This window comes from Narcine bancroftii, chromosome 1, assembly GCF_036971445.1.
Source record: "Narcine bancroftii isolate sNarBan1 chromosome 1, sNarBan1.hap1, whole genome shotgun sequence".
Taxonomy (NCBI): Eukaryota; Metazoa; Chordata; class Chondrichthyes; order Torpediniformes; family Narcinidae; genus Narcine; species Narcine bancroftii.
In genome coordinates, this window is record NC_091469.1 from 440845961 (window position 1) to 440859489 (window position 13529).

The 13529-nt window shown below is 41.1% G+C and overlaps 1 protein-coding gene across 2 annotated transcripts in view; it reads left to right on the plus strand.

The window, feature by feature from the left end:
- The first annotated feature begins 273 nt into the window (after positions 1–273).
- cmtm8b (CKLF-like MARVEL transmembrane domain containing 8b) overlaps positions 274–13529 on the plus strand; it is an 83871-nt gene continuing 70615 nt past the window's right edge. The window contains exon 1 of one of the 2 annotated variants that reach the window (XM_069914399.1): positions 274–758. In XM_069914399.1, the coding sequence (XP_069770500.1) occupies positions 630–758 (129 nt within the window). In that variant the 5' untranslated portion in view covers positions 274–629. The remainder of the gene's footprint in view (positions 759–13529) is intronic. The other variant, XM_069914398.1, reaches the window with a different exon arrangement.

Genomic DNA, 13529 nt, shown 5'->3' on the forward strand with positions numbered 1-13529 from the left:
AATAGGAGGACCAATGCCTAATTTTCCATCTGGGTGCTCTCCAACTGGATGGGATTAATATCAACTTCTCCAGTTTCTGCTAGCCCACTCCCTGTTCTCTCTCTTCCCCAGCTCTCCATTCACAGAGCCCTCCCCTTGTTTGCTGGTGTGCCCTCCCTCCCTTATTATCTCCTACCTGTGGGATCGTCCCCTCCCCCCCCCAACCATTTCGTTCGGAAGCCTGCCTACATTTTGCTGAAGTGTGCTTTTGTGTCTTTATCCTTGCTATATAAAGTCCACTGTTTGCCCTTCTCCGGCCTTGTGCTGCGACGCAGAATCAGCTCTGTGATTGCGGTGGGATCCAGAAACGGGAAGGTGAAATTTCGTGGCCTGTCTCTTTAAGAAGGAATGAACGATGTGACCATTTGGAGCCCGGGAGGGGCGTGTCGAGGGAGTTTTGCTGAGGTTACCTGGTGCAGGCACAGCCACCTGGGGGAGTTCAGCCCGCTCTGCTGCATCGTGGCCAGGCGTCCGGCCGGGATCGTCCACCATGGACTCGTCGGAGCCCTGACTCCAGCGCCCCGGGTCCGGCTCCTGCCCAGTCACACGCTGGGAAACTTTGCCGAGTTCAACGTCTTGGGCTTTCAAAGATGGAAGATTTCCCCCGGACCATCAGCACGACGAGCAGCACCTTCACCGTGTCCTTCGGCTCCGCGGCCAGGAGCTGCGACAGGGCTTTTCTCACCACTCTCCCTGGGTTGTTGATGATCGCCGAGATTGTAAGTGACGGCGGCCGGCTTCTCTTTGAAGCCAGGAGCTGCGCGGAACTGAAAAGGAACCCAATCTTTTGGTTTCCTTGAATCTGTGAAAGCTTCCGATCTGGTGGTGCATTAGTGTCCTCATGAACTGAAAACCGAGTGGCATTTGAACTGGGTTGGGAAGAAGTCCCGGTTTAGCTCTACGTTTTATCCTCAATGTGTGCCATTTCCATGCTTCACCGCCCCAATGCCTCTCTCTCCTCCAGCCTCTCTCTCCTCCAGCCTCTCTCTCCTCCAGCCTCTCTCTCCTCCAGCCTCTCTCTCCTCCAGCCTCTCTCTCCTCCAGCCTCTCTCTCCTCCAGCCTCTCTCTCCTCCAGCCTCTCTCTCCTCCAGCCTCTCTCTCCTCCAGCCTCTCTCTCCTCCAGCCTCTCTCTCCTCCAGCCTCTCTCTCCTCCAGCCTCTCTCTCCTCCAGCCTCTCTCTCCTCCAGCCTCTCTCTCCTCCAGCCTCTCTCTCCTCCAGCCTCTCTCTCCTCCAGCCTCTCTCTCCTCCAGCCTCTCTCTCCTCCAGCCTCTCTCTCCTCCAGCCTCTCTCTCCTCCAGCCTCTCTCTCCTCCAGCCTCTCTCTCCTCCAGCCTCTCTCTCCTCCAGCCTCTCTCTCCTCCAGCCTCTCTCTCCTCCAGCCTCTCTCTCCTCCAGCCTCTCTCTCCTCCAGCCTCTCTCTCCTCCAGCCTCTCTCTCCTCCAGCCTCTCTCTCCTCCAGCCTCTCTCTCCTCCAGCCTCTCTCTCCTCCAGCCTCTCTCTCCTCCAGCCTCTCTCTCCTCCAGCCTCTCTCTCCTCCAGCCTCTCTCTCCTCCAGCCGCACAAGTCAGATCCACCACGTTGTTGCAATCGTCTTTGCTCGCTCAGTTTTAGCGTGAGTTTCCCTTCATTCATTTGTTCGATCCAAGACCGAATGGTGACCGCTTCTCCCATGATCAGCCTGACGGGAGAGACCGATTAAAGCGCCCGTTTCCCAGACGTGGGAAAAATAGTCGTTTCGGATTTGAATTAAAATGATTTCCAAGTCCAATGCGCATAAGTGGAAGGCTTGTTTTAAAATAGTATTGACTGATCATTCACACCTTAGGTCAGAAACTGAGGGCATTTTCCTATCTTCTAATGTCTCAAGGTTGCGAACTCGCTCTACCCATCTCTCCAGCTCCTTCCCTCTCTGTAGCACTTTTTTCATTTCTCGTTAGAGAGTGTGTGTGTTGAGCTCTCCCTCCACCCCCCAGTTCTCATTATTTATCTTGTAGTTCAGTCTTCTTTCCTACAGGTGGGAAGTGGGGGTTGGTCTGTCTATCTGGAACTAGGAAAGAAACCACTGAGTCATTCAACTGGGTAGCGTGGCTTTCAGCCCACTAAATCCATGCTGGTTACACCTCTTTACACTTGTGGTGCACTGTTAGACAGAATCAGACACACACAAAGTAGAGACTGAACAACAGGCTTTAATCCACAAAAACCTCCACAGAGGCAGGCTGGCTGTGGCTGGAGCAACTCTGAGTGAGGCCTCGGGAAGCTGCACAGGCTTATAGCCCAGAGGGTGATTGACACCCGACTGGGTGGGGCTTGATCCATTCAGGCCGACTGATTGATAGCCGGCCAGGTGTTGTCCTGTCCCCCTTACACTCCTGCAGTAAGCTGGTGGTGTACCACCACAACACTAATCCCATTTCATTCCCCTTATGGTCCCATCAGCTCTCTCAATCATTTGCAGCACACCTTAACACCACTAGCAACGAGATACAAAGCAAATCGGGGGGGGGGGGGGGAGGGGGGGGAGGGGGGGAGGGGGGGGAGGGGGGGGAGGGGGGGGGGGGGGAGGGAGGGGGGAGCAATCACTCATGCTTCATTTCCACTCGCTGCATTCCTCCCTCCTCACCTCTCCCATTCATTGTTGTCTGCTTACAATTTATTTATAAATTTAAAAACTACAAAAAAATCATATAATTGAGAATAATTCATTGTTGTATCGAACTCTTCTCTTCTGCCATTCAAGTTCTATACCTTCACTCTCTCTGTGATTCATCTGACACTCTATCAGAAATCAAATGAGAATATATTAAGATGACTGCCATCCCATCTCTGTCTGAATGCATCTGCCTTTCTTACACTCAAATTATGTATCAGACATTTCGAACCAATGACAATCATTTTTATTTTATGAAAATGCAGCTGATAATGAGTTGATTCCTTACTCTACACTATGGGAAAGAGGGAGATTTTTTAATACTTGCATTAGGAAAATTGGAACACAAATACCACACCAGATGTTTGCTCCCTCACCAGAAAAGTTTTATTGAAAGTGTACTCAATATGAATCTAAATTAACTTTTAAAATTCTTCTGTGTGAGTTATATTTGCTGATAATTTTTTAAAAATTTGATTAAAAGCTGGAAGAGCCAAGAGAAAATAATACTTTGAAGCTCATGTGATTGGATTTGTATTGATGTATTGATTGCGAAATTTGGCATGGTGCATGTGATCTCAATATACAAACCACTTCTCATGGGCTTCAACTCTAGACAAAAATACTAACACTAACTGTGCACTGTACAATACTAGCACCAAGGCCAAACTTTGGGACCTGTAATTTAAGTTGTAGTAGATAATGGTTACTCTTGAAGAGAGCGGAGATAAAGTCAGAGAATACTGAATGGCTGATTTATGTTGGTGAAAAGAAACTGAAAAAGCTGGCATGCACTAAAGTGGAGAGAGATGATAATGGTAATGAGTTTATTGTCATATACAATGTTAATTGTACATATGCACAGTAATTCTTACTTGCTGCAGCTGAACAAGTACTTTGGGGGAAAAAAATAACTACCAAAATAAACCAAACTACTATAGTATACATATTTGAATTAAAGAGTCAATAAATATAAAAATAAATATTCATTATCCTCTTTGTGCAAAAATAGACTTGCAACAGATCCTTTTGTGGTGTTGGTGCAGTCCATGATTAGAGTACCAAGGAGAGGTTCAAGAGTCTGATGATGGTTGTTGGAAAGAAACAGTTTTTTGAACCTAGAGGTGCTGGTTTTCAGACTTCTGTACTTTCTGTCTGAAGGTAGCAGTGGGAAAAAGTTGTGACCTTGTAGAGGTTTGTAAAGTCATGGATAAAGTGAATGCACACAGTTTTTGTCCTGGTAGTTAACTCTAGGACTAGAGGGCATAGGCTAGATAAGAGAGAATTAGGAAGCACCCAAGGGGCAACATTTTCACTCAGAAGATAATCAGTATCCGAAATGAGCTGGCAGAGATGCGGATAGGAAATTTTCAGGTGTGGACCGAATACAGGGTGTGGGGATCCTTTATGATGTTGGCACCTCACATAAATATCTGAATAGATGGGAGGTCAGAGTCTGTGATAGACTTGGCTATGTTTGCTTAATGAACAGTAGGTGATCTTCACAGATGGAAAAGGCAATAAAGAAAATATAGGAAGGTGGCAGATGTTGTGAATTTAGTTATCAAATCAAATTGTCTATTGTCATGTGCAGCGACTTCCTGTGAAAAACTTTTGCATACTATCCAGATAAGCCAACCTTTACATAATAGAGATGAATAATAACAATTATAATAAATGGAAGGAGAGCAGTTTGCAAAGAGTTGCCAGGGTAAACCCCAGAAAAGCGGCTGGTCCAGACGGCGTACCGGGGAAGATACTTAGGGCCTGTGCAAATCAGCTGTCCCAGGTCTTCACTACAATCTTCAACCTTTCCTTGTCAAAAGCCATTGTACCAGCTTGTCTGAAGGCCTCCACCATCATACCCATACCAAAGAAACCATAAATAACCGGCCTAAATGACTATCGTCCAGTAGCACTCACACCTGTCATCACCAAGTGCCTGGAACGACTGGTCCTAGGCCACATCCAAGACTGTCTGCCTCCTTCCTTCGACCCATACCAGTTCGCTTATAAAGCGAACAGATCAATGGAAGACACCATATCCATCATCCTCCTCACTGTGCTGAGCCATCTGGAACACAGGAACACCTATGCAAGGGTACTTTTCGTGGATTTCAGCTCAGCCTTTAACACCATCATCCCTGATATCCTAGTCAGTAAACTGTCTGCTCTGGGCCTTCATCCTCTCATCTGTTCATGGATCAAAGATTTCCTTACAGATAGACCACAGAGAGTCAAACTTGGAACCCACCTGTCCTCCACCCGCACATTGAGCACGGGCTCTCCACAAGGCTGTGTGCTGAGCCCTTTGCTCTTCACTTTTTACACCGCTGACTGCAGACTTGTCTACGCCAGTAACACCGTAGCGAAGCTTGCAGATGACACCACGGTGGTGGGGTTGATCACAGGGGGAGATGAGTCTGCCTACAGGAATGAAATCCTGAATCTGACCGAGTGGTGCCGGGCTCATAACCTGATCCTAAACACCACAAAAACAAAGGAAATTATCCTGGACTTCAGGAAGAACAGGTCTGATCTGTGTGACGAGGGTCCACAGTTTCACCCTCCTGGGCATCAATATCTCAGACGACCTCTCCTGGACTGTAAACACTTCAACAGTCATTAAAAAGGCTCAGAGGCGCCTGTACTTCCTGAGAATGCTCAAAAAGAGCAAGGTGGGTCAGAAGCTGCTGATGACCTTCTACAGTTCCACCAGACAGAGCATCCTGCTGTACTGCAGCACAGTATGGTTCTCCCATTGCACTGAAGAAGAGCGGCAAAGACTTCAACGGGTGGTGAGGGCAGCAGAAAAGATAATTGGATGTTCCCTACTCTCCCTGAAGGATCTCAACACCTCTCGTTGCCTCAGTAGAGCACAAGCAATAATAAAGGACCCCACCCATCCTGCCCTGCATCCGTTTGACCTACTACCCTCTGGCAGACGCTACAGGTCAATAAAGACAAGAACAAAGAGACTCAGAAACAGTTTTTTCCCCCAGGCTGTCTCTATACTGAACACACATATCCACAAATTCCCCTCTCTGTCCTCCACATCTATCATACATACAGCTGACACCTCCCCTCCATTCACATAAAGGACATATACGGCACTGTAAATTAAATTATTTATTTAACTTGTGTGGTGCTGCCTGTGGTTGCGTCGCTGCATTGGTAACCTTGAACTGCTGTCATAAATCTCGTTGTATAACTTGTACAATGACAATAAAGCTAATTGATTTGATTTTGAATAATAACAATTATAATAAATGGAAGGAGAGCAGTTTGCAAAGAGTTGCCAGGCTCTGTTATAATTGTGTGGTCCTTTTTTAACTGTCAGCAACCTTCTGCCGATAGTGGTCAATCTTGCCTTGGATTGATGACAACATTTTGTGACATTTTTTTTAAAAATTTTTTATTTTTCACACTATGAACCATACTGACCAAAATACACACAAACATTTCCCTCTTGAATATACACAGTGTCATTTTCTCCCCTTTTCCCCCTTCCCTTCCCTCCCTCCTTCCCACCCCCTCCCCACTCACTCAACGTTCAACCTATATGATACATTAAACCCATTAAACAATGTCATCACACAATGAAAATAAACAAGAAAATTGTGGCATCTACTTTTACATACTGGGTCAGTTCATTTTGTCTTCTCATTCTGTCATTTTAGGTGGTGGAGGTCCCGCGGTAGGACTCCTCTGTTGTGTTCCATGTACGGTTCCCAAATTTGTTCGAATACTGTGATGTTATTTCTTAAATTATATGTTATTTTTTCCAATGGAATACATTTATTCATTTCTATGTACCATTGCTGTATTCTCAGCCTATCTTCTGATTTCCAGGTTGACATAATACATTTTTTTGCTACAGCTAAGGCTATCATAATAAATCTTTTTTGAGCTCCATCCAAATCAAGGCCAAGTTCTTTACTTCTTGTATTACTTAGAAGAAAGATCTCTGGATTTTTTGGTATGTTGCTTTTTGTGATTCTATTTAATACCTGATTTAGATCTTCCCAAAACTTTTCCACTTTCTCACATGCCCAAATTGCATATACTGTTGTTCCCTTTTCCTTCTTACATCGAAAACATATATCTGATACTGTTGGGTCCATTTATTTAACTTTTGGGGCGTGGTATATAGCCTGTGTAACCAATTATATTGTATCATGCATAACCTCGTTTTATTGTATTTCTCATAGTTCCAGAACATAGCTTTTCCCATGTTTCATTCTTTATCTTTATGTTTAGATCTTGTTCCCATTTTTGTTTGGGTTTATAGCTTATTTCCTCGTTCTCTTTCTCTTGCAGTTTGATGTACATGTTTGTTATAAATCTTTTAATTATCATTGTGTCTGTAATCACATATTCAAAATTGCTTCCTTCTGGTAACTTCAGCCTGCTTCCCAATTTGTCCTTCAAGTTGGTTTTCAGTTGGTGGTATGCAAACATTGTACCGTAAGTTATACCATATTTGTCCTTCATTTGTTCAAAAGATAATAATTTATTTCCCGATAAACAATTTTCTATTCTTTTGATCCCTTTTCTCTCCCATTCTCTAAAGGAAAGGTTATCTATTGTGAAAGGGATTAGTTGATTTTGTGTCAATATTAATTTTGGTAGTTGATAATTTCTTTTATTCCTTTCTGCGTGAAGCTTCTTCCAAATGTTGAGCAGATGGTGCAGTACTGGTGAATTCCTATGTTGCACCAGCTTTTCATCCCACTTATATAGTATATGTTCAGGTACCTTCTCCCCTATTTTATGTAGCTCTAATCTGGTCCAATCTGATTTTTCCCTTGTTTGATAAAAATCTGATGGGTATCTTAATTGTGCTGCTGTATAATAATTCTTACAGCGCCCTTGTTTGTACCATTCGGTTAATTTATCTAGCGCTATCCTCGGATTCCCCCCTTTCCATAAGAATTTCCTTATTATTTTCTTTAGCTCCTTGAAGAATTTCTCTGTTACGTGAATTGGTAATGATTGGAATAGGTATTGTATCATTGGGAAGATGTTCATTTTAATGCAATTTACCCTTCCTATCAGTGTTAGTGGTAAATCTTTCCAATGTTCTAAGTCGTCTTGTAATTTCTTCATTAATGGCTGATAATTTAGTTTGTATAGATGGCCTAGATTATTATCTAGTTGTATACCTAGGTCTCGGATTGCTTGTGTTTGCCATCTAAATGGTGATTCTTTCTTAAACTTTGTGAAATCCGCATTATTCATTGGAATCGCTTCACTTTTATTTGTGTTGATCTTGTACCCCGATACTTCTCCATATTCCTTCAATTTCTTATGTAATTCTTTTATTGATATTTCTGGTTCTGTTAAGTATACTATGACATCATCTGCAAATAGACTGATTTTATATCCCTTCTCTTTTATTTTTATCCCTCTTATTTTATTTTCTGTTCTTATCAGTTCTGCCAGTGGTTCTAATGCGAACAGTGAGGGAGATAGTGGACATCCCTGCTTAATTTAAATTGGTTTGATATATATCCATTTACTGTCACGTTTGCCAATTGTCCCTTATATAATGCTTTAATCCAATTAATATATTTCTCTGGTAGGTTGAACCTCTGTAGTACTTTGAATAAATAATTCCATTCTTCTCTGTCAAAGGCTTTCTCTGTGTCTAAGGCAACTGCCACTGTTGGCGTTTTGTTTCCTTGTACTGCATGGATTAAGTTAATGAACTTATAGATATTGTCCGTTGTTCGTCTTTTCTTAATAAATCCAGTTTTACTATTTTTGGTACACAGTCAGTCAATCTGTTTGCTAATAGTTTAGCTATTATCTTAAAATTTGTGTTAAGTAGAGATATTGGTCTATACGATGCTGGTGTTAGTGGATCTTTCCCTGTCTTTGGTATTACTGTAATTATTGCTGTTTTGCATGAATCTGGCATGTTTTGTGTTTCTTCAATCTGGTTCATTACTTCAAGGAGAGGAGGAATTAATAAGTCTTTAAATGTTTTATAGAATTCTATTGGGAGTCCGTCCTCTCCCGGCTTTTTATTGTTCGTTAGTTCTTTTAATATATCCTGTATTTCCTCTATTTCAAATGATTTTATTAATTTATTTTGCTCCTCTTCTTGCAATTTCGGCAGTTCAATTTTAGCTAGAAACTCATCTATTTTGTATTTTGTCTTCTTTCCCTTCATTCTCAGTTCGATATAATTGCTCGTAGAATTCCTTGAAGTTTTTATTGATCTGCTTTGGGTTATATGTAATTTGTTTGTCCTTTTTCCTTGATGCCAATACCGTTCTTTTAGTTTGTTCTGTCTTAAACTGCCAAGCTAGTATTTTGTGCATTTTTTCTCCTAGCTCATAATACTTTTGTTTTGTCTTCATTATGTTGTTCTCCACCTTGTATGTTTGTAGTGTTTAATATTTTATTTTTTTGTATGCCAATTCTCTTCTTCTTGTTGCTAATTCCTTATTGCTAATTCTTTTTCTGTACTTGCTATTTCCCTTTGCAGCTATTCTATTTCCCGATTGTAGTCCTTCTTCATCTTAGTTACATAAGTTATTATCTCTGATGAATGCTTTCATTGCATCCCATAGTATAAATTTATCTTTCACTGATTCCGTATTTATTTCAAATTACATTTTAATTTGGCGCTCAATGAATTCTCTAAAATCCTGTCTTTTAAGTAGCATGGAGTTTAATCTCCATCTATACGTTCTCAGTGGGATGTCCTCCAGCTCTATTGCTAATAACAGGGGTGAGTGATCTGATAACAATGTAGCTTTATATTGTTTTTCTAACTCTCCCTTGGATGTGGGCTGACAACAGGGACAGGTCTATCCTTGAGTATGTTTTATGTCTACGCGAATAATATGAGTATTCCTTCTCCTTTGGGTGTTGTCTCCTCCATATATCCAAAAGTTGCATTTCCTGCATCGATTTAACCATAAATTTGGTTACTTTGTTCTTTCTGCTCGTCTTTTTTCCAGTTTTATCCATCTTTGAGTCCAAATTAAGGTTAAAGTCCCCTCCTATCAGTATATTCCCCTGCGTATCTGCAATCTTCAAAAAGATATCTTGCATGAATTTTTGATCCTCTTCATTAGGTGCATATACATTGAGCAAATTCCAAAATTCTGAATATATCTGACACTTTATCATTACATACCTCCCTGCTGGATCTATTATTTCCTCCTCTATTTTGATTGGTATATTTCTATTGATTAATGTAGCTACTCCTCTGGCTTTTGAATTATATGATGCTGCCGTTACGGGCCCTACCCAGTCCCTCCTTAATTTCTTGTGTTCCACTTCAGTTAGATGTATTTCCTGCATGAATGTTATGTCAATTTTTTCTTTCTTCAGTAATTTTAACAGCCTCTTCCTTTTGATTTGGTTGTATTCCGTTAATATTTATAGTCTATAGTTCAACATGGCCATTTCATACTTTGTTTACCTCTCATTTCCGCTTCCTCATCACCACCTTTCCTCCTTATCCATTTCTGTTTCTTTTTTTGAACACAATGTAAGACAACAGTTCTAAAACATAAATTATTTCCACTATTCCCACATCTAAAATTCCCTTAACCCCAAATGGTTCCCCCCTCTTTGAGTTGCCCCTTGTCCCTTGCTGGGCAACCACAACTCCCCTCTCCATTTGGATTGCGAACCCGCTCGCAAGCGTCAACTGATTTTGCAGTGACTGTTATTCTCTCCCACCCAGCCCCCCCAGAAAAGACTTTTATCTTCACATATAACAAAGCTTAATTCCCCCCTTACTCTCTTTCTTCCCCTTCTTAGTTCTTATTTATACATTATTTTTCTTCTTTATATGAAGTTTGTCGTCATTCTTGTTCTTGTTACATCTCTTCATCTCTCTGTCTGTTTTGCAGGTGTTCTGCAAATTCTCGTGCTTTCTCCAGATCCGAGAACAGTCTGCTTTGCTGCCCCGGGATAACTATTTTAAGCACTGCTGGATATTTTAACATAAATTTATAGCCTTTCTTCCATAGGATCGATTTTGCTGCTTTAAACTCCTTCCTCTTCTTCAGGAGCTCAAAACTTATGTCTGGGTAGAAAAAAAAAATTTGACCTTTGTATTCCAGTGGCTTTTTGTCTTCTCTCATTTTTTTCATTGCCTTCTCCAATATATTTTCTCTTGTCGTATATCTCAAGAATTTTACTAGACTTGATCTTGGTTTTTGTTGTGGCTATGGTTTTGGGGCTAATGTTCTGTGTGCCCTTTCTATTTCCATTCCTTCCTGTATTTCTGGCATTCCTAGGACCCTGGGGATCCATTCTTTTATAAATTCTTTCATATCTTTGCCTTCTTTATCTTCCTTAAGGCCCACTATCTTTATATTGTTTCTCCTATTATAATTTTCCATTATATCCATCTTCTGAGCTAACAACTCCTGTGTTTTTTTAACTTTTTTTAAAAATCAGATTCTTCCATTTTCCTTTTTATGTCGTTCACTTCCATTTCTACGGTTGTTTCTCGTTCTTCCACCTTGTCTACTCTTTTCCCTATTTCTGTCATGACCATCTCCAATCTACTCACTTTTTCTTCTGTACCTTCTATTCTTTTTATTTCATGAAATTTTTTTGTGACATGTTCATGTCAATAAATTCTGTTTCTGGTTCTCTCTGCATTATATTGGGTGATGAAGAGCCAATAGACATGTGTTTCGCCCTTGGTAAAGTCAGTGGAATGGAATAATTTTTCAGATGTGGACATTATTGGCCAGAATTTATCTTTTTAACTTTGAGCTGCTTAAGAGGGCAGATCACTGTTTCCTCCCCAAGACATAGGCCAAACTCTGCAAGGATGTAAACAAGAAAGTTTGCTGATGCTGGGCTCGAGTGCAATACAGTAACATGCTGGAGAAACTCAGCAGATCACTCAACATCCAAAGGAACAGAAGGGTAACCAATGTTTCATGCCTGGGCTCTGCAAAAACAGAAAGGTTCCTGAATAGCTAATCTAGGCCCTCTCCTCTTATCACTTCTCAATTTTTTCTCTTCTACCCTCCCACGTGTATTACCTACGACTTTTTACCTGTTAGTCTCTGTTTCTCCCCCTGCCTGCAGGGTTTTGCTTATACCCAACGAAGGCCCAGGCCTGAAACATTGGTTGCCCTTTACTTGCTCAGGCTGCTTTCTCCAGTATATTTGTGTATTGACCAGCAAGGATAGGTCATTCCATCACAGATGAATAAAGTTAATGAACCAGCTGGGTTTTATTGACAATCATGAGATTTTATTGTCACCATCACTGATATTCTGACTCCTTCTTAAATATTGTAGTCATTCTAAATTAAATTTCCAGCTTTTGTGGTAACAACTTGAATCATATCGACCAATCACTAGCCAGGTCTTTGAATGCTAATTTAACAATGATACAATGTTACCATAGCACTAATGTGCCAACGTTACAGGTTCTGATTGGAGAGAGATAAATAAACTAGTTGGAGAAGAGGAAACGAAAGAAAAGGTATCTCAAATGTGCTCAAGGTGGGAGTCTTTCAGAAACTTATAGTGTAGTTAAAGATATTACTGATTCTGAAAAAAAAATCACAAAATAATAAGTGCTTTTAACTTTACAAATATCAAATTATTTTCCTTTCAACGTTAAATACTTTTGCTGCTGAAAGTTTATTAAAGTTCTGCTCTGACATTCTGAGCATCTGGTACGTTTCTGAGTGGACAGGGTTTGTATGACAAAGCACAAGTTAATGAGGCCACATTCCTCCCTTTTATTATGTGTTCAATTGACTCTGATAAAGAGGAATTTAACTCTGTCAAATCTTAAGTATTGCACTTTGGTAAATCAAACCAGGGTAAGATTTGCACAGTAAATGGCGGGGCCTGAAGTGTGTCGTAGAACAGAAAGATTGAGGGATACAGGTGCATACTTCCACAAAAAGTACATGTAGATGGACAAAATGGTGAAGGCGGCATTTTGGGATGCTTGGATTCACTGAGCAGGGGATGGAGTAAATTTGGGACCTTATGATTCAGCTGTTACAGACCATTGGTGAGGCCATACTTGGGAGTACTATGGGCAGATCTCTTGCCCAGCTATAACAAGGATTTTAATAAGTTGGATGGGGTTGCAGAGGATGTTCATCAGGATGTGGCCAGAACTAGTGAGCATGAGTTATAGGGAGAGATTGGATCGTCTTGGTTTTTATTTCCTAGCATGTAGGATTGAACTGCTGCTTAATTCTAGGACTAGAGGGCATGGACTAGATAAGAGGAGGCACCGAGGAGGAGAAGCAACATTTTCACTCAGAAGATGGTCTGTATGTGAAATGAACTGCCAGAGGAAATTGTAGATTCAATGTTCAAAAGGCATTTGGAGAGGTATGGATGGGAAGTTTTCAAGTGGGACGAGACCCGAATGTTTACTTGATTGGCATGGGTGGGTTGTGCTGTTCTCTGCTGTCTGACTTTATGACTCTAAAATCCTATATCAGAACATGCATCCCCCAGGAAGTTGACTTATTTATAGAGTGTTAATGATTGTGTTTATAATTAATCTAAGTGTGCGTCATTTGTTTGAAAAGAACACTTGCGTCTGTGGAGCTTTATAGAAGTGTGTGAGCAAGAGGCATGCAGTGTGAATGAATTGAAGATAGCTTGAGTGGAAGGCTGTTTTTTTTTTTAAAAAAAAGAAAAGAATGTTCTGCATCTCAGAGTGGGGATGATTACTGTACGTAATTATCTTGGTAATATCCATGAGGAATAAAATATAAATGATATATAAATATCAACCACAATTTAATAGATGACTACAGTAGACTGTAATTTTGATTTTTTTTTCTTGCATAGAATATATGTTTTGCTCTGCAC